The sequence below is a fragment of the Cetorhinus maximus genome, chromosome 7 (assembly GCF_964194155.1).
Source record: "Cetorhinus maximus chromosome 7, sCetMax3.hap1.1, whole genome shotgun sequence".
Classification (NCBI taxonomy): domain Eukaryota; kingdom Metazoa; phylum Chordata; class Chondrichthyes; order Lamniformes; family Cetorhinidae; genus Cetorhinus; species Cetorhinus maximus.
The window spans coordinates 472,253-493,501 of record NC_135885.1 but is presented as its reverse complement, the minus strand read 5'-3'; the positions used below and the strand labels follow the sequence as shown (position 1 = coordinate 493,501).

The window sequence follows — 21,249 nt, the reverse complement described above, 5'->3', positions numbered from 1 at the left end:
TGAGCATGAGACTGAGTGTGAGCGTGAGAGTGAGTGAGCATGAAACTGAGAGAGTGTGAGCGTGAGACTGAGAGTGTGAGCGTGAGAGTGAGTGAGTGTGAGCGTGAGAGTGAGTGAGTGTGAACGTGAGAGTGAGTGAGTGTGAGCGTGAGAGTGAGTGAGTGTGCGACTGAGAGTGTGAGCGTGAGAGTGAGTGAGTGTGAGCGTGAGAGTGAGTGTGAGCGTGAGACTGAGAGAGTGTGAGCGTGAGACTGAGAGAGTGTGTGAGCGTGAGACTGAGTGAGTGTGAGCATGATAGTGAGTGAGTGTGAGCGTGAGAGTGAGTGTGAACGTGAGAGTGAGTGAGTGTGAGCGTGGGAGTGAGTGAGTGTGAGACTGAGAGAGTGTGAGCATGAGAGTGAGTGAGAGTGTGAGCATGAGAGTGAGTGAGTGTGAGCGTGAGACTGAGAGAGTGTGAGCATGAGACAGAGAGTGTGTGAGCGTGAGACTGAGTGAGTGTGAGCGTGAGAGTGAGTGAGTGTGAGACTGAGAGAGTGTGAGTGTGAGCGTGAGAGTGAGTGAGTGTGAGCGTGACAGTGAGTGAGTGTGAGCGTAAGACTGAGAGAGTGTGTGAGCGTGAGACTGAGAGAGTGGGAGCGTGAGACTGAGAGAGTGTGAGCGTGAGACTGAGTGAGTGTGAGCGTGAGACTGAGTGAGTGTGAGCGTGAGCGTGAGTGTGAGCGTGAGCATGAGTGAGTGTGAGCGTGAGCGTGAGTGAGTGTGAACATGAGACTGAGAGAGTGTGTGAGCGTGAGACTGAGAGAGTGTGAGCGTGAGACTGAGAGAGTGTGTGAGCGTGAGACTGAGAGAGTGTGAGCGTGAGCATGAGTGAGTGTGAGCGTGAGCATGAGTGAGTGTGAGCGTGAGCGAGAGAGTGAGTGAGTGTGAGCGTGAGACTGAGTGAGTGTGAGCGTGAGACTGAGTGAGTGTGAGCGTGAGACTGAGTGAGTGTGAGCGTGAGAGTGAGTGAGTGTGAGCGTGAGAGTGAATGAGTATGAGTGTGAGACTGAGAGTATGAGCATGAGGGTGAATGAGAGTGAGCGTGAGACTGAGTGTGAGTGTGTGCGTGAGAGTGTGTGAGAGTGAGTGTGAGACTGAGCGAGAGTGTGAGTGTGAGACTGAGCGAGAGCATGAGACTGAGTGTGAATGTGAGCATGAGACTGAGTGCGTGTGAGCGTGAAACTGAGTGAGAGTGTGAGCGTGAGACTGAGTGGGTGTGAGCGTGAGACTGAGTGGGTGTGAGCATGAGACTGAGTGAGAGTGTGAGCGTGAGACTCAGTGAGAGTGTGAGCATGAGAGTGAGTGTGAGACTGAGTAAGAGTGTGAGCGTGAGACAAAGTCAGTCAGAATGTGAGAGAGTGTGAGTGTGAAACGGCGTCAAAATGTGAGTGTCAGTGTGAGACTGAGTGTGAGCATGAGAAAAGTTAGAATGTGCGTTTGTGAGACCGAGTGTGAGTGAGGCAATGTGTGTGTGAGACTGAGTGTGAGCATGAGACTGAGTGAGAGTGTGAGTGTGAGACTGAGTGAGCGTGAGACTGTGAGCGTGAGACTGAGTGTGAGCATGAGAGTGTAAGAGTGTGAGCGTGAGACTGAGTGAGAGTGTGAGCGTGAGACTGAGTGTGAGAATGAGAGTGTGAGCGTGAGATTGAGCGAGAGTGTGAGCGTGAGAGTGAGAGTAAGTGTGAGACTAAGTAAGAGTGTGAGCGTGAGACAAAGTCAGAGTCAGAATGTGAGAGAGTGTGAGTGTGAAACGGAGTCAAAATGTGAGTGTCAGTGTGAGACTGAGTGTGAGCATGAGAAAAGTTAGAATGTGAGTTTGTGAGACCGAGTGTGAGTGAGGCAATGTGTGTGTGAGACTGAGTGTGAGATTGAGTGAGAGTTTAAGCGTGAGACTGGGTGAGAGTGTGAGTGTGAGACTGAGTGAGTGTGAGTGTGAGACTGAGCAAGAGTTTAAGTGTGAGACTGAGTGAGTGTGAGTGTGAGACTGAGTGAGTGTGAGTGTGAGACTGAGCAAGAGTTTAAGCGTGAGACTGAGTGAGTGTGAGTGTGAGACTGAGTGAGTGTGAGTGTGAGACTGAGCAAGAGTTTAAGCGTGAGACTGAGTGAGTGTGAGTGTGAGACTGAGTGAGTGTGAGTGTGAGACTGAGTGAGTGTGAGTGTGAGACTGAGTGAGTGAGTGTGAGACTGAGTGAGTGTGAGTGTGAGACTGAGTGAGTGTGAGTGTGAGACTGAGTGAGAGTTTAAGCGTGAGACTGAGTGAGTGTGAGTGTGAGACTGAGTGTGAGTTTAAGCGTGAGACTGGGTGAGAGTGTGAGCGTGAGACTGAGTGTGAGTGAGACAAAGTCAGAGTCAGAATGTGAGAGAATGTGAGTGTGAAACAGTCAAAATGTGAGTGTCAGTGTGAGACTGAGTGTGAGCATGAGAAAAGTCAGAATGTGAGTTTGTGAGACTAAGTGAGTGAGGCAATGTGTGTGTGAGACTGAGTGTGAGTGTGAGAGTCTCTCTGTCTCGCACTCTGACTCTGGCTCTCACACTCTGTTTCACTCTTTCTCACTGTCACTCTGCCTCACACTATCTCACACACTCACATTCTCACTCTCACTCTGTCACACTATAGTGGGCGGGAAAAAGGAGATTTTACCCGCTGGTACAATGGCGGCTTCTCCAATCCTGCCTCATTAATTATGCATTCCTGTGGGATACTGCATGAGAGTGTGACACCGGGCGTGTGACACTTTGTGTAAGTGTGACAGCAGGTGTGAGTGTGACACTGTGTGTGAGTACAAGAGCATGGAGTACAAGAGCAAGGAGGCTATGATGTACTTACATAAGACACTGGTTAAACCTCAGCTGGAGTATTGTGCACAGTTCTGGGCGTCACACTATAGGAAGGATGTGCAGTTGGAGAGAGTGTAGAAGAGGTTTACAAGAATGGTTCCAGGGATGAGGCACTTCAGTTATAAGGAAAGATTGGAGAGTTTGGGACTGTTTTCCTTGGAGAGAAGAAGCTGAGAGGAGACTTGATAGGAGTTTTCAAAATCATGAGGGGGCTGGACAAAGTAGATAGGGAGAAACTGTTCCCACCCATAAACGGATCGAGAAACAGGGGGCACAGTTTTAAATTGTTTTGCAGAAGAAGCAAACGCGTGGTGAGAAAAAACTTTTTCACACAGCGAGTGGTTTGAGTCTGGAATGCACAGCCTGGAAGTGTGGTGGAGGCAGGTTCAATTGAGGCATTCAAAAGGGCATTGGATGATTATTTAAATAATAACAATGTGCAGGGTTACGGGGAAAAGGCAGGAGATTGGCACTGATCAGAGAGACGGTGCAGACACAATGGGCCGAATGGCCTCCTTCTACATCATAACAATTCTGTGATTCTGTGTGACAGCGAGTGCGAGTGTGGCAGCGAGTGCGAGTGTGACAGCGAGTGCGAGTGTGGCAGCGAGTGAGAGTGTGGCAGCGGGTGCGAGTGTGGCAGCGGGTGCGAGTGTGACAGCGAGTGCGAGTGTGGCATCGAGTGAGAGTGTGACACCGAGTGAGAGTGTGGCAGCGAGTGAGAGTGTGACAGCGAGTGAGAGTGTGACAGCGGGTGCGAGTGTGGCAGCGGGTGCGAGTGTGGCAGCGGGTGAGAGTGTGGCAGCGGGTGAGAGTGTGACAGCGGGTGCGAGTGTGACAGCGAGTGCGAGTGTGACAGCGGGTGCGAGTGTGGCAGCGGGTGCGAGAGTGGCAGCGAGTGCGAGTGTGACAGCGGATGCGAGTGTGGCAGCGGGTGCGAGTGTGGCAGCGAGTGCGAGTGTGGCAGCGAGTGAGAGTGTGACAGCGAGTGCGAGAGTGGCAGCGAGTGCGAGTGTGACAGCGGATGCGAGTGTGACAGCGGGTGCGAGTGTGACGGCGAGTGCGAGTGTGACAGCGAGTGAGAGTGTGACAGCGGGTGAGAGTGTGGCAGCGGGTGAGAGTGTGGCAGCGAGTGAGAGTGTGACAGCGAGTGTGACAGCGAGTGCGAGTGTGACAGCGAGTGTGACAGCGAGTGAGAGTGTGACAGCGGATGCGAGTGTGACAGCGAGTGAGAGTGTGACAGCGAGTGTGACAGCGAGTGTGACAGCGAGTGCGAGTGTGACAGCGAGTGAGAGTGTGACAGCGAGTGTGACAGCGAGTGAGAGTGTGACAGCGAGTGAGAGTGTGACAGTGAGTGTGACAGCGAGTGAGAGTGTGACAGCGAGTGAGAGTGTGACAGCGAGTGTGACAGCGAGTGCGAGTGTGACAGCGAGTGCGAGTGTGACACCGAGTGAGAGTGTGACACCGAGTGCGAGTGTGACAGCGAGTGAGAGTGTGGCAGCGGGTGCGAGTGTGGCAGCGGGTGCGAGTGTGGCAGCGAGTGCGAGTGTGGCAGCGAGTGAGAGTGTGGCAGCGAGTGCGAGTGTGACAGCGAGTGAGAGTGTGGCAGCGGGTGCGAGTGTGGCAGCGGGTGCGAGTGTGACAGCGAGTGCGAGTGTGGCAGCGAGTGCGAGTGTGGCTGCGAGTGTGACAGTGAGTGCGAGTGCGAGTGTGACAGCGAGTGCGAGTGTGACAGCGAGTGTGAGTGCGAGTGTGACAGCGGGTGAGAGTGTGGCAGCGAGTGTGAGTGTGGCAGCGGATGCGAGTGTGACAGCGAGTGCGAGTGTGACAGCTAGTGCGAGTGCGAGTGTGACAGCGAGTGCGAGTGTGACAGCGAGTGCGAGTGTGACAGCGAGTGCGAGTGTGGCAGCGAGTGCGAGTGTGACAGCGAGTGCGAGTGTGACAGCGAGTGAGAGTGTGGCAGCGGGTGTGACAGCGAGTGAGAGTGTGACACCGAGTGAGAGTGTGACAGCGAGTGCGAGTGTGGCAGCGAGTGAGAGTGTGGCAGCGGGTGCGAGTGTGGCAGCGGGTGCGAGTGTGACAGCGAGTGCGAGTGTGGCAGCGAGTGAGAGTGTGACACCGAGTGAGAGTGTGGCAGCGAGTGCGAGTGTGACAGCGAGTGCGAGTGTGACAGCGAGTGCGAGTGTGGCAGCGAGTGCGAGTGTGACAGCGAGTGCGAGTGTGGCAGCGGGTGAGCGTGTGGCAGCGGGTGCGAGTGTGGCAGCGGGTGTGAGTGTGGCAGCGGGTGCGAGAGTGGCAGCGAGTGAGAGTGTGACAGCGAGTGCGAGAGTGGCAGCGAGTGCGAGTGTGACAGCGAGTGCGAGAGTGGCAGCGAGTGCGAGTGTGGCAGCGAGTGCGAGTGTGACAGCGAGTGCGAGTGTGACAGCAGGAGCGAGTGTGACAGCGGATGCGAGTGTGGCAGCGGGTGAGAGTGTGACAGCGGGTGCGAGTGTGGCAGCGAGTGAGAGTGCGACAGCGGGTGCGAGTGTGGCAGCGAGTGCGAGTGTGGCAGCGAGTGCAAGTGTGGCAGCCAGTGCGAGTGTGGCAGCGAGTGAGAGTGTGGCAGCGAGTGAGAGTGTGGCAGCGGGTGCGACTGTGGCAGCGGGTGCGAGTGTGACAGCGAGTGCGAGTGTGGCAGGGAGTGAGAGTGTGGCAGCGAGTGCGAGTGTGGCAGCGAGTGAGAGTGTGACAGCGGGTGCGAGTGTGACAGCGAGTGCGAGTGTGGCAGCGAGTGCGAGTGTGACAGCGAGTGCAAGTGTGGCAGCGAGTGCGAGTGTGACAGCGAGTGCGAGTGTGACAGCGAGTGTGAGTGCGAGTGTGACAGCGAGTGCGAGTGTGGCAGCGGGTGCGAGTGTGGCAGCGGGTGCGAGTGTGACAGCGAGTGCGAGTGTGGCAGCGAGTGAGAGTGTGACAGCGGGTGCGAGTGTGACAGCGGGTGCGAGTGTGGTAGCGGGTGAGAGTGTGGCAGCGGGTGCGAGTGTGGCAGCGGGTGCGAGTGTGACAGCGAGTGCGAGAGTGGCAGCGAGTGCGAGTGTGACAGCGGGTGCGAGAGTGGCAGCGAGTGCGAGTGTGACAGCGAGTGCGAGAGTGGCAGCGAGTGCGAGTGTGACAGCGGATGCGAGTGTGGCAGCGGGTGCGAGTGTGGCAGCGGGTGCGAGTGTGGCAGCGGGTGCGAGTGTGGCAGCGAGTGAGAGTGTGACAGCGGGTGCGAGAGTGGCAGCGAGTGCGAGTGTGACAGCGGATGCGAGTGTGACAGCGAGTGCGAGTGTGACAGCGAGTGCGAGTGTGACAGCGGGTGAGAGTGTGGCAGCGGGTGAGAGTGTGGCAGCGAGTGAGAGTGTGACAGTGAGTGTGACAGCGAGTGTGACAGCGAGTGCGAGTGTGACAGCGAGTGTGACAGCGAGTGAGAGTGTGACAGCGGATGCAAGTGTGACAGCGAGTGAGAGTGTGACAGCGAGTGTGACAGCGAGTGTGACAGCGAGTGCGAGTGTGACAGCGAGTGAGAGTGTGACAGCGAGTGAGAGTGTGACAGCGAGTGTGACAGCGAGTGAGAGTGTGACAGCGAGTGAGAGTGTGACAGCGAGTGTGACAGCGAGTGAGAGTGTGACAGCGAGTGAGAGTGTGACAGCGAGTTTGACAGCGAGTGCGAGTGTGACAGCGAGTGCGAGTGTGACAGCGAGTGAGAGTGTGACAGCGAGTGTGACAGCGAGTGAGAGTGTGACAGCGAGTGAGAGTGTGAGTGTCTTCTTCCAACTTCTTTTCCACCAAGTTAGTTCACCTGGTAAATCCTGATCACTAACACTATCGATCTCATTGTCGTCTCCATGCAGGTTTTTGAAGGAATCCCATCAGGATCTCTTGTGGCAAGTTTCCACGCAAAGGATCCAGATGAGGGGGAGAATGGCACTGTGGTTTACTCTCTCTCAGGTAAGACTGGGGAATGGGGAAATCAGCAGGTAAAACGTAGCAGATAAAATTGAACACCGGAAAATGTGAGCCTTTCACTGTGGGCGAAAGGACGATTAATCAGAGCGTTATCTAAATGGTGGGACACTGGAAACTGACGGAGAAGGGAAATTTAGGGGTGCAAGTACAGAAATCATTAAAACCTCATGACAGCTACAGAAAATAATTAAAAAGGGTTTTGGAATGTTACCTCGAGGGCTGGAATACATGACGGTTGTATAATGTTCTGATTAAATCCCATCAGTTGCCTCAGGAAGTGTCCACAGACGTTGGAGGAAATTTGGCACAAACTCACTGGAATGATACTGGGAATAAAAGGTTAATTAATAAAGACAGGTTGTCGATACTGGGTTATCAGCCTTTTTTACATCCCTTCATGGGATGGCTGGTCAGTATTTGTTGCCCATCCCTAATTGCCCTTAAATATAGAAGATTAGGGGTGATCTTGCAAATATGGGTTAGGTGATTAAAGAGATAGAGAAAATCTATTTCCCCTGTTAGGGGAATCCAAACAAGGGGACAGAATCTTAAAATTCGAGCCATGTCAATCAGGGTGATGTTAGGGAGCATCCTTTCAGACAAAGGGGAGTGGAAATCTGAGAATTCCTTCCCACAAAAAGCTGCTGAGGGTGGGGGTCCATAGAAAAAGTTAAAACTGAGCTGGGTGTAAATTTATTGGTTAAGGATATTAATTGTTATAGAGCCATTGAATGTAGGTAGAGTTAAGGTACAAATCAGCCATGATCTAATTGAATGGCAGAACAGGCTCGAGGGGCTGAATGGCCTCTGTTGTTTCTATGTTGCCAGAAAAGGATAGTGATGTTCTCACACTCCCTTTTATGGAAAGCAAGTCACCCAGTCTAGGCGATCACACAAACTCTCATATTATTTTGATCCATGATTTCCATCTCTCTCTCTCTTTCTATCTCTAGGATCCTGGGCACAGCAGTTCTCTCTCCATCCCACCTTTGGTGAACTCAGGACAGCCACAATACTACACAGGCTGGAGAGACATGAGTATGAGTTGACAGTCCTGGCCAGTGATCATGGCCTCCCTCCTCAGACCACATCCCTCACTGTTCATGTTCAGGTAAATAAACATTCCCCAAATGGAATGGATGTGAATTGTGAGGTGTGATACTATCCAGGCAGTGTTCAGTGTCTAATGCATTTATAGACACTCAGCCATCAATGCTGGGACCAACCCTGCAGCATGATGGGATAAAAGACTTCATTTACCAATCGGCTTCAGGCAAATTCGACTGACATCACCCGAATGGTTAGGTCACGGAGTGACACTGCTTAATTGGCCAAAATCATCCACCAAATCCTGAACGAGTAAAAAGAGAAACTGTTGGAAATACTCAGCAGTTCTGGTAACATCTGTGGAGAGAAAACAGAGTTAAACTTTCAGGTTGAGATGATCCTTCAACAGAACTGAAGAAAGATAGAAATATAAGAGTTTTCAAACCACTGGAAGGGGGAAGGGAACAGAAAAAACAAAAGGGAAGTTCAATAATTGGGTGGAAGACAGGAGAGATTCCATAACAAAAACAGAATTACCTGGAAAAACTCAGCAGGTCTGGCAGCATCGGTGGAGAAGAAAACAGTTGATGTTTCGAGTCCACATGACCCTTCGGCAGAACTGAGTATAGTTAGGAGAGAGGTGAAATATAAGCTGGTTTAAGGTGGGGGGCGGGGGGAGAGAGAAGTTGAGGGTGGGGTGGTTGTAGGGATAAGCAAGCAGTGATAGGAGCAGAGAATCAAAAGATGTCACAGACAAAAGGATCAAAGAGGTGTTGAAGGTGGTGATATTATCTAAGAGAATGTGCTAATTAAGAAATAATGGCAGGAAACTCAAGGTACAGCTCTAGTGGGGGTGGGGTGGGTGGAAAGACTGACAGGGCATTACAGGTATAGATTTAAAAATAATGGAAATAGGTGGGAAAAGAAAAATCTATATAAATTATTGAAAAAAACAAAAGGGAGGGGGAAGAAACGGGGTGGGGATGGGGGGAGGGAGTTTAAGATCTAAAGTTGATGAACTCAATATTCAGACCGGAAGGCTGTAAAGGCACTTTATTGAATATTGAATTCAACAACTTTAGATCTTAAACTCCCTCCCTCCATCCCCACCCCGTTTCTTCCCCCTCCCTTTTGTTTTTTTCAATAATTTATATAGATTTTTCTTTTCCCACCTATTTCCATTATTTTTAAATCTATACCTGTAATACCCTGTCAGTCTTTCCACCCACCCCACCCCCACTAGAGCTGTACCTTGAGTTTCCAGCCATTATTTCTTAATTAGCACATTCTCTTAGATAATATCACCACCTTCAACACCTCTTTGATCCATTTGTCTGTGACATCTTTTGATTCTCTGCTCCTATCACTGCTTGCTTGTCCCTACAACAGGCCCCCTCCAACTTCTCTCCCCACTCCCACCTCCCCACCAACCTTAAACCAGCTTATATTTCACCCCTCTCCTAACTTTACTCAGTTCTGCCGAAGGGTCATGAGGACCTGAAACGTCAACTCTTTTCTTCTCCACCGATGCTGCCAGACCTGCTGAGTTTTTCCAGGTAATTCTGTTCTTGTTTTGAATTTCCAGCATCCACATTAGTTTTTTGTTTTTATACTAGAGATTCCATACTTGCCTTGGAGAGTGTGATGGGGACGGTGTAGAGGGAGCTTTACTCCGTATCTAACCCTGTGCTGTACCTGTCCTGGGAGTGTTTGTTGGGGACAGTGTAGAGGGAGCTTTACTCTGTATCTAACCCCGTGCTATACCTGCCTTGGGAGTGTTTGATTGGGACAATGTAGAGGGAGCTATACCCTGTATCTAACCCCGTGCTGTACCTGTCCTGGGAGTGTTTGATGGGGACAGTGTAGAGGGAGCTTTACTCTGTATCTAACCCCATGCTGTATCTGTCCTGGGAGTGTTTGACGGGGACAGTGTAGAGTGAGCTTTGCTCTGTATCTAACCGCATGCTGTACCTGTCCTGGGAGTGTTTGATGGGGACAGTGTAGAGGGAGCTTTACTCTGTATCTAACCCTGTGCTGTACCTGTCCTGGGAGTGTTTGTTAGGGACAGTGAAGAGGGAGCTTTACTCTGTATCTAACCCCATGCTGTACCTGCCCTGGGAGTGTTTGATGGGGCCAGTGTAGAGGGATCTTTACTCTGTATCTAAGCCCGTGCTGTACCTTCCCTGGGAGTGTTTGATGGGGACAGTGTAGAGGGATCTTTACTCTGTATCTAACCCCGTGCTGTACCTGTCCTGGGAGTGTTTGATGGGGACAGTGTAGAGGGATCTTTACTCTGTATCTAACCCCGTGCTGTACCTGTCCTGGGAGTGTTTGATGGGTTAGTGTAGAGGGAGCTTTACTCTGTATCTAACCCCGTGCTGTACCTGCCCTGGGAGGGTTTGACGGGGATCGTGAAGAGGGAGCTTTATTCTCTATCTAACCCCGTGCTGTACCTGTCCTGGGAATGTTTGACGGGGACAGTGTAGATGGAGCTTTACTCTTTATCAAACCCCGTGCTGTATCTGCCCTGGGAGTGTTTGATGGGGACAGTGTAGAGGGAGCTTTACTCTGTATCTAACCCTGTGCTGTACCTGTCCTGGGAGTGTTTGACGGGGACAGTGTAGAGGGAGCTTTACTCTGTATCTAACCCTGTGCTGTACCTGTCCTGGGAGTGTTTGACGGGGACAGTGTAGAGGGAGCTATACCCTGTATCTAACCCCGTGCTGTACCTGTCCTGGGAGTCTTTGATGGGGACAGTGTAGACGGAGCTTTAGTCTGTATCTTACCCCATGATGTACCTGCCCTGGGAGTGTTTAATGGGGACAGTGTAGAGGGAGCTTTACTCTGTATCTAACCCCATGCTGTACCTGTCGTGGGAGTGTTTGATGGGGACAGTTTAGAGGGAGCTTTACTCTGTATCTAACCCCATGCTGTACCTGTCCTGGGAGTGTTTGATGGGGACAGTGTAGAGGGAGCTATGCCCTGTATCTAACCCCGTGCTGTACCTGTCCTGGGAGTGTTTGATGGGGACAGTGTAGAGGGAGCTTTACTCTGTATCTAACCCCATGCTGTAACTGTCCTGGGAGTGTTTGACGGGGACAGTGTAGAGGGAGCTTTACTCTGTATCTAACCCCGTGCTGTACCTGGCCTGGGAGTGTTTGATGGTTTAGTGTAGAGGGAGCTTTACTCTGTATCTATCCCCGTGCTGTACCTGCCCAGGGAGTGTTTGATGGGGACAGTCTAGAGTGAGCTTTAATCTGTATCTAATCCCGTCCTGTACCAGCCCTGGGAGTGTTTGATGTGGAAAGTGTAGAGGGAGCTTTACTCTTTGTCTAACCCCGTGCTGTTCCTGTCCTGGGAGTGTTTGATGGGGACAGTGTAGAGGGAGCTTTACTCTGTATCTAACCCTGTGCTTTACCTGTCCTGGGAGTGTTTGATGGGGACAGTGTAGAGGGAGTTATACCCTGTTTCTAACCCCATCCTGTACCTGTCCTGGCAGTGTTTGATGGGTTAGTGTAGAGGGAGCTGTACTCTGTATCTAACCCTGTGCTGTACCTGTCTTGGAAGTGTTTGTTGGGGACAGTGTAGAGGGAGCTTTAGTCTGTATCTTACCCCATGCTGTACCTGCCCTGGGATTGTTTGACGGGGATAGTGAAGAGGGATCTTAATTCTCTTTCTAACCCCGTGCTGTACCTGTCCTGGGAGTGTTTGACGGGGACAGTGTAGAGGGAGCTTTACTCTGCATCTAACCCCATGCTGTACCTGTCCTGGGAGTGTTTGATGGGGATAGTGTAGAGGGAGCTTTACTCTGTATCTAACCCTGTGCTGTATCTGCCCTGGGGGTGTTTGATGGGTTGGTGTAGCGGTAGCTTTACTCTGTATCTCACCCCGTGCTGTACCTGTCCTGGGTGTGTTTGATGGGGTCAGTGTCGAGGGAGCTTTACTCTGTATCTAACCCCGTGCTGTACCTGTCCTGGGAGTGTTTGTTGGGGACGGTGTAGAGGGAGCTTTACTCTGTATCTAACCCCGTGCTGTACCTGTCCTGGGAGTGTTTGATGGGGACAGTGTAGATGGAGGTTTACTGTGTATACCCCTGTGCTGTACCTGTCCTGCAATGTTTGATGAGGTCAGCGTAGAGAGGGATTTACTCTGTATCTAACCCCGTGCCGTCCCTGTCCTGGGAGTGTTTGATGGGGTCAGTGTAGATGGAGCTTTACTCTGTATCTAACCCCACGCTGTACCTGCCCTGGGAGTGTTTGATGGGGACAGTGTAGAGGTATCTTTACTCTGTATCTAATTCCGTGCTGTACATGTCCTGGGAGTGTTTGTTGGGGCCAGTGTAGAGGGAGCTTTAGTCTGTATCTTACCCCATGCTGTACCTGCCCTGGGAGTGTTTGACGGGGATAGTGTAGAGGGAGCTTTATTGTCTATCTAAACCCGTGCTGTACCTGTCCTGGGAGTGTTTGACGGAGACAGAGTAGATGGAGCTTTACTTTGTATCTATCCCCGTGCTGTACCTGCCCTGGGAGTGTTTGATGGGGACACTGTAGAGGGAGCTTTACTCTGTATCTAACCCCGTCCTGTACCAGCCCTGGGAGTGTTTGATGTGGAAAGTGTAGAGGGAGATTTACTCTGTATCTAACCCCGTGCTGTACCTGTCCTGGGAGTGTTTGATGGGTTAGTGTAGAGGGAGCTTTACTCTGTATGTAACCCTGTGCTGTACCTGTCTTGGAAGTGTTTGTTGGGGACAGTGTAGAGGGAGATTTAGTCTGTATCTAACCCCATGATGTACCTGCCCTGGGAGTGTTTGATGGAGACAGTGTAGAGGGAGCTTTACTCTGTATCTAACCCCGTGCTGTACCTATCCTGGGAGTGTTTGATGGGGACAGTGTAGAGGGAGCTTTACTCTGTATCTAACCCTATGCTGTACCTGTCTTGGAAGTGTTTGTTGGGGACAGTGTAGAGGGAGCTTTACTCTGTAGCTAACCCCATGCTGTTCCTGCCCTGGGAGTGTTTGATGGGGCCATTGGAGAGGGATCATTGCTGTGTATCTAACCCCGTGCTGTCCCTGCCCTTGGAGTGTTTAATGGGGACAGTGTAGAGGGAGTTTTACTCTGTATCTAACCCCGTGTTCTCCCTGTCCTGGAAGTGTTCGATGGGGACATTGTAGAGGGAGCTTTACTCTGTATCTAACCCCGTGCTGTACCTGCCCTTGGAGTGTTTGATGGGGACAGTGTAGAGGGAGCTTTACTCTGTATCTAACCCTGTGCTGTACCTGTCCTGGAGTGTTTGATGAGGTCAGCGTAGAGAGGGATTTACTCTGTATGTAACCCCGTGCAGTCCCTGCCCTGGGAGTGTTTGATGGGGCCAGTGTAGAGGGATCTTTACTCTGTATCTAAGCCCGTGCTGTACCTTCCCTGGGAGTGTTTGATGGGGACAGTGTAGAGGGATCTTTACTCTGTATCTAACCCCGTGCTGTACCTGTCCTGGGAGTGTTTGATGGGGACAGTGTAGAGGGATCTTTACTCTGTATCTAACCCCGTGCTGTACCTGTCCTGGGAGTGTTTGATGGGTTAGTGTAGAGGGAGCTTTACTCTGTATCTAACCCCGTGCTGTACCTGCCCTGGGAGGGTTTGACGGGGATCGTGAAGAGGGAGCTTTATTCTCTATCTAACCCCGTGCTGTACCTGTCCTGGGAATGTTTGACGGGGACAGTGTAGATGGAGCTTTACTCTTTATCAAACCCCGTGCTGTATCTGCCCTGGGAGTGTTTGATGGGGACAGTGTAGAGGGAGCTTTACTCTGTATCTAACCCTGTGCTGTACCTGTCCTGGGAGTGTTTGACGGGGACAGTGTAGAGGGAGCTTTACTCTGTATCTAACCCTGTGCTGTACCTGTCCTGGGAGTGTTTGACGGGGACAGTGTAGAGGGAGCTATACCCTGTATCTAACCCCGTGCTGTACCTGTCCTGGGAGTCTTTGATGGGGACAGTGTAGACGGAGCTTTAGTCTGTATCTTACCCCATGATGTACCTGCCCTGGGAGTGTTTAATGGGGACAGTGTAGAGGGAGCTTTACTCTGTATCTAACCCCATGCTGTACCTGTCGTGGGAGTGTTTGATGGGGACAGTTTAGAGGGAGCTTTACTCTGTATCTAACCCCATGCTGTACCTGTCCTGGGAGTGTTTGATGGGGACAGTGTAGAGGGAGCTATGCCCTGTATCTAACCCCGTGCTGTACCTGTCCTGGGAGTGTTTGATGGGGACAGTGTAGAGGGAGCTTTACTCTGTATCTAACCCCATGCTGTAACTGTCCTGGGAGTGTTTGACGGGGACAGTGTAGAGGGAGCTTTACTCTGTATCTAACCCCGTGCTGTACCTGGCCTGGGAGTGTTTGATGGTTTAGTGTAGAGGGAGCTTTACTCTGTATCTATCCCCGTGCTGTACCTGCCCAGGGAGTGTTTGATGGGGACAGTCTAGAGTGAGCTTTAATCTGTATCTAATCCCGTCCTGTACCAGCCCTGGGAGTGTTTGATGTGGAAAGTGTAGAGGGAGCTTTACTCTTTGTCTAACCCCGTGCTGTTCCTGTCCTGGGAGTGTTTGATGGGGACAGTGTAGAGGGAGCTTTACTCTGTATCTAACCCTGTGCTTTACCTGTCCTGGGAGTGTTTGATGGGGACAGTGTAGAGGGAGTTATACCCTGTTTCTAACCCCATCCTGTACCTGTCCTGGCAGTGTTTGATGGGTTAGTGTAGAGGGAGCTGTACTCTGTATCTAACCCTGTGCTGTACCTGTCTTGGAAGTGTTTGTTGGGGACAGTGTAGAGGGAGCTTTAGTCTGTATCTTACCCCATGCTGTACCTGCCCTGGGATTGTTTGACGGGGATAGTGAAGAGGGATCTTAATTCTCTTTCTAACCCCGTGCTGTACCTGTCCTGGGAGTGTTTGACGGGGACAGTGTAGAGGGAGCTTTACTCTGCATCTAACCCCATGCTGTACCTGTCCTGGGAGTGTTTGATGGGGATAGTGTAGAGGGAGCTTTACTCTGTATCTAACCCTGTGCTGTATCTGCCCTGGGGGTGTTTGATGGGTTGGTGTAGCGGTAGCTTTACTCTGTATCTCACCCCGTGCTGTACCTGTCCTGGGTGTGTTTGATGGGGTCAGTGTCGAGGGAGCTTTACTCTGTATCTAACCCCGTGCTGTACCTGTCCTGGGAGTGTTTGTTGGGGACGGTGTAGAGGGAGCTTTACTCTGTATCTAACCCCGTGCTGTACCTGTCCTGGGAGTGTTTGATGGGGACAGTGTAGATGGAGGTTTACTGTGTATACCCCTGTGCTGTACCTGTCCTGCAATGTTTGATGAGGTCAGCGTAGAGAGGGATTTACTCTGTATCTAACCCCGTGCCGTCCCTGTCCTGGGAGTGTTTGATGGGGTCAGTGTAGATGGAGCTTTACTCTGTATCTAACCCCACGCTGTACCTGCCCTGGGAGTGTTTGATGGGGACAGTGTAGAGGTATCTTTACTCTGTATCTAATTCCGTGCTGTACATGTCCTGGGAGTGTTTGTTGGGGCCAGTGTAGAGGGAGCTTTAGTCTGTATCTTACCCCATGCTGTACCTGCCCTGGGAGTGTTTGACGGGGATAGTGTAGAGGGAGCTTTATTGTCTATCTAAACCCGTGCTGTACCTGTCCTGGGAGTGTTTGACGGAGACAGAGTAGATGGAGCTTTACTTTGTATCTATCCCCGTGCTGTACCTGCCCTGGGAGTGTTTGATGGGGACACTGTAGAGGGAGCTTTACTCTGTATCTAACCCCGTCCTGTACCAGCCCTGGGAGTGTTTGATGTGGAAAGTGTAGAGGGAGATTTACTCTGTATCTAACCCCGTGCTGTACCTGTCCTGGGAGTGTTTGATGGGTTAGTGTAGAGGGAGCTTTACTCTGTATGTAACCCTGTGCTGTACCTGTCTTGGAAGTGTTTGTTGGGGACAGTGTAGAGGGAGATTTAGTCTGTATCTAACCCCATGATGTACCTGCCCTGGGAGTGTTTGATGGAGACAGTGTAGAGGGAGCTTTACTCTGTATCTAACCCCGTGCTGTACCTATCCTGGGAGTGTTTGATGGGGACAGTGTAGAGGGAGCTTTACTCTGTATCTAACCCTATGCTGTACCTGTCTTGGAAGTGTTTGTTGGGGACAGTGTAGAGGGAGCTTTACTCTGTAGCTAACCCCATGCTGTTCCTGCCCTGGGAGTGTTTGATGGGGCCATTGGAGAGGGATCATTGCTGTGTATCTAACCCCGTGCTGTCCCTGCCCTTGGAGTGTTTAATGGGGACAGTGTAGAGGGAGTTTTACTCTGTATCTAACCCCGTGTTCTCCCTGTCCTGGGAGTGTTCGATGGGGACATTGTAGAGGGAGCTTTACTCTGTATCTAACCCCGTGCTGTACCTGCCCTTGGAGTGTTTGATGGGGACAGTGTAGAGGGAGCTTTACTCTGTATAACCCTGTGCTGTACCTGTCCTGGAGTGTTTGATGAGGTCAGCGTAGAGAGGGATTTACTCTGTATGTAACCCCGTGCAGTCCCTGTCCTGGGAGTGTTTGATGGGCTCAGTGTAGAGGGAGCTTTACTCTGTATTTAACCCCACGCTGTACCTGCCCTGGTAGTATTTGATGGAGACAGTGTAGAGGAATCTTTACTCTGTATCTAATCCCGTGCTGTACATGTCCTGGGAGTGTTTGTTGGGGACAGTGTAGATGGAGCTTTTGTCTGTATCTTACCCCATGCTGTACCTGCCCTGTGAGTGTTTGAGGGGGATAGTGTAGCGGGAGCTTTACTCTGTATCTAACCCCGTGCTGTACCTGCCCTGGGAGTGTTTGACGGAGATAGTGTAGATGGAGCTTTACTCTGTATCTATCCCCGTGCTGTACCTGCCCTGGGAGTGTTTGATGTGGAAAGTGTAGAGGGAGCATTACTCTGTGTCTAACCCCATGCTGTAACTTTCCTTGGGAGTGTTTGACGGGGACAGTGTAGAGGGAGCTTTACTCTGTATCTAACCCCGTGCTGTACCTTGCCTGGCAGTGTTTGATGGTTTAGTGTAGAACGAGCTTTACTCTGTATCTAACCACGCGCTGTACCTCACCTGGGAGTGTTTGATGGGGACAGTGTAGAGGGAGCTTTACTCTGTATCTAACCCCGTGCTGTACCTGTCCTGGGAGTGTTTGATGGGGACAGTGTAGAGTGAGCTTTACTCTTTATGTAACCCTGTCCTGTACCTGCCCTGCGAGTGTTTGATGGGTTAGTGTAGATGGTGCTTTACTCTGTATCTAACCCTGTGCTGTTCCTGCCCTGGGAGTGTTTGATGGGGCCATTGGAGAGGGATCATTACTGTGTATCTAACCCCGTGCTGTCCCTGCCCTTGGAGTGTTTAATGGGGACAGTGTAGAGGGAGCTTTACTCTGTATCTAACCCCGTGTTCTCCCTGTCCTGGGAGTGTTTGATGGGGACATTGTAGAGGGAGCTTTACTCTGTATCTAACCCCGTGCTGTACCTGCCCTGGGAGTGTTTGATGGGGACAGTGTAGAGGGAGCTTTACTCTGTATAACCCTGTGCTGTACCTGTCCTGGAGTGTTTGATGAGGTCAGCGTAGAGAGGGATTTACTCTGTATGTAACCCCGTGCAGTCCCTGTTCTGGGAGTGTTTGATGGGCTCAGTGTAGCGGGAGCTTTACTCTGTATTTAACCCCACGCTGTACCTGCCCTGGTAGTATTTGATGGGGACAGTGTAGAGGGATCTTTACTCTGTATCTAATCCCGTGCTGTACATGTCCTGGGAGTGTTTGTTCGGGACAGTGTAGATGGAGCTTTTGTCTGTATCTTACCCCATGCTGTACCTGCCCTGTGAGTGTTTGACGGGGATAGTGTAGAGGGAGCTTTATTTTCTATCTTACCCCGTGCCGTACCTGTCCTGGGAGTGTTTGACGGAGACAGTGTAGATGGAGCTTTACTCTGTATCTATCCCCGTGCTGTACCTGCCCTGGGAGTGTTTGATGGGGAGAGTGTAGAGGGACCTTTACTCTGTATCTAACCCCGTCTTGTACCAGCCCTGGGAGTGTTTGATGTGGAAAGTGTAGAGGGAGCTATACTCTGTATCTAACCCTGTGCTTTACCTGTCCTGGGAGTGTTTGATGGGGACAGTGTAGAGGGAGTTATACCCTGTTTCTAACCCCTTGCTGTACCCGTCCTGGGAGTGTTTGATGGGTTAGTGTAGAGGGAGCTTTACTCTGTATCTAACCCTGTGCTGTTCCTGTCTTGGAAGTGGTTGTTGGGGACAGTGTAGAGGGAGCTTTAGTCTGTATCTTACCCCATGCTGTACCTGCCCTGGGAGTGTTTGACGGGGATAGTGAAGAGGGAGCTTTATTCTCTATCTAACCCCGTGCTGTACCTGTCCTGGGAGTGTTTGACGGGGACAGTGTAGATGGAGCTTTACTCTGCATCTAACCCCATGCTGTACCTGTCCTGGGAGTGTTTGATGGGGATAGTGTTGAGGGAGCTTTACTCTGTATCTAACCCCGTGCTGTACCTGCCCTGGGAGTGTTTGATGGGTTGGTGTAGAGGTAGCTTTACTCTGTATCTAACCCCGTGCTGTACCTGTCCTGGGAGTGTTTGATGGGGTCAGTGTAGAGGGAACATTACTCTGTATCTAACCTCGTGCTGTACCTGTCCTGGGAGTGTTTGATGGGGACATTGTAGAGGGTGCTTTACTCTGTATCTAACCCCACGCTGTACCTGCCCTGGGAGTGTTTGATGGGGACAGTGTAGAGGGATCTTTACTCTGTATCTAATCCCATGCTGTACCTGTCCTGGGAGTGTTTGTTGGGGACGATGTAGAGGGAGCTTTACTCTGTATCTAACTCCTTGCTGTACCTGCCCTGCGAGTGTTTGATGGGGACATTGTAGAGGGAGCTTTACTCTGTATACCCCTGTGCTCTACCTGTCCTAGAGTGTTTGATGAGGTCAGCGTAGAGAGGGATTTACTCTGTATCTAACCCCGTGCAGTCCCTGTCCTGGGAGTGTTTGATGGGGTCAGTGTAGAGGAAGCTTTACTCTGTATCTAACCCCACGCTGTACCTGTCCTGGGAGTGTTTGTTGGGGACAGTGTAGAGGGAGCTTTAGTCAGTATCTTACTCCATGCTGTACCTGCCCTGGGAGTGTTTGACGGGGATAGTGTAGAGGGAGCTTTATTGTCTACCTAACCCCGTGCTGTACCTGTCCTGGGAGTGTTTGATGGGGACAGTGTAGAGGGAGCTTTACTCTGTATCTAACCCTGTGCTGTACCTGTCTTGGAAGTGTTTGTTGGGGACAGTGTAGAGGGAGCTTTAGTCTGTATCTTACCCCATGATGTACCTGCCCTGGGAGTGTTTAATGGAGACAGTGTAGAGGGAGCTTTACTCTGTATCTAACCCCGTGCTGTACCTATCCTGGGAGTGTTTGATGGGGACAGTGTAGAGGGAGCTTTACTCTGTATCTAACCCTGTGCGTTACCTGTCCTGGGAGTGTTTGATGGGGACAGTGTAGAGGGAGCTATACCCTGTATCTAACCCCGTGCTGTACCTGTCCTGGGAGTGTTTGATGGGGACAGTATAGAGGGAGCTTTACTCTGTATCTAACCCCATGCTGTAACTGTCCTGGGAGTGTTTGATGCGGACAGTGTAGAGGGAGCTTTACTCTGTATCTAACCCCGTCCTGTACCAGCCCTGGGATTGTTTGATGTGGAAAGTGTAAAGGGAGCTTTACTCTGTATCTAACCCCATGCTGTACCTGCCCTGGGAGTGTTTGATGGAGACAGTGTAGAGGGAGCTTTACTCTGTATCTAACCCCATGCTGTACCTATCCTGGGAGTGTTTGATGGGGACAGTGTAGAGGGAGCTTTACTCTGTATCTAACCCTGTGCGTTACCTGTCCTGGGAGTGTTTGATTGGGACAGTGCAGAGGGAGCTATACCCTGTATCTAACCCCGTGCTGTACCTGTCCTGGGAGTGTTTAATGGGGACAGTATAGAGGGAGCTTTACTCTGTATCTAACCCCGTCCTGTACCAGCCCTGGGAGTGTTTGATGTGGAAAGTGTAAAGGGATCTTTACTCTGTATCTAACCCCGTGCTGTACCTGTCCTGGGAGTGTTTGACATGGACACTGTAGAGGGAGCTTTACTCTGTATCTAACCCCGTGCTGTACCTGCCCTGGGAGTGTTTGATGGTTTGGTGTAGATGGAGCTTTACTATGTATCTAACCCCAAGCTGTACCTGCCCTGGGAGTGTTTGATGGGGACAGTGTAGAGGGAGCTTTACTCTGTATCTAACCCCGTGCTGTACCTGTCCTGGGAGTGTTTGATGGGGACAGTGTAGAGGGAGCTTTACTCTGTATCTAACCCCGTGCTGTACCTGTCCCTGGAGTGTTTGATGGGGACAGTGTAGAGTGAGCTTTACTCTTTATATAACCCTGTACTGTACCTGCCCTGGGAGTGTTTGATGGGTTAGTGTAGAGGGTGCTTTACTCTGTATCTTACCCTGTGCTGTACCTGTCCTGGGAGTGTTTGTTAGGGATAGTGTAGAGGGAGCTTTACTCTGTAGCTAACCCCATGCTGTACCTGCCCTGGGAGTGTTTGATGGGGCCATTGGAGAGGGATCATTACTCTGTATCTAACCCCGTGCTGTCCCTGCCCTGGGAGTGTTTAATGGGGTCAGTGTAGAGGGAGTTTTACTCTGTATCTAACCCCTTGCTATACCTGCCCTGGGAGTGTTTGATGGGGACAGTGTAGAGGGAGCTTTACTCTGTATAACCCTGTGCTGTACCTGTCCTGGAGTGTTTGATGAGGACAGCGTACAGAGGGATTTATTCTGTATCTAGCCCCGTGCAGTCCCTGTCCTGGGAGTGTTTGATGCGGTCAGTGTAGAGCGAGCATTACTCTGTATCGAACCCCACGCTGTACCTGCCCTGGGAGTGTTTGATGGGGACAGTGTAGACGGATCTTTACTCTGTATCTAACTCCGTGCTGTACCTGTCCTGGGAGTGTTTGATTGTGACAGTGTAGAGGGAGCTTTACTCTGTATCTAACCCCGTGCTGTACCTGTCCTGGGAGTGTTTGATGGGGACAGTGTAGCGGGAACTTTACTCTGTATCTAACCCCGTGCTGGACCACTCCTGTTAGTGTTTGATGGGTTAGTGTAGAGGGAGCTTTACTCTGTATCTAACCCTGTGCTGTACCTGTCCTGGAAGTGTTTGTTGGGGACAGTGTAGAGGGAGCTTTAGTCTGTATCTTACCCCATGCTGTACCTGCCCTGGGAGAGTTTGAC

At 51.2% G+C, this 21,249-nt stretch overlaps 1 protein-coding gene across 2 annotated transcripts in view; it reads left to right on the top strand.

Annotated features, from left to right (window-relative positions):
• LOC144682521 (protocadherin-16-like) overlaps positions 1-21,249 on the top strand; it is a 357,547-nt gene that overhangs the window by 208,620 nt on the left and 127,678 nt on the right. For both annotated transcript variants that reach the window (XR_013577065.1, XM_078544911.1), the window contains exons 7-8: positions 6,747-6,843; positions 7,815-7,972. Coding sequence is in view for 1 of the 2 variants with exons in the window: in XM_078544911.1 (XP_078401037.1) it covers positions 6,747-6,843; positions 7,815-7,972 (255 nt within the window). In the remaining variant the exon portion in view is untranslated. The remainder of the gene's footprint in view (positions 1-6,746; positions 6,844-7,814; positions 7,973-21,249) is intronic.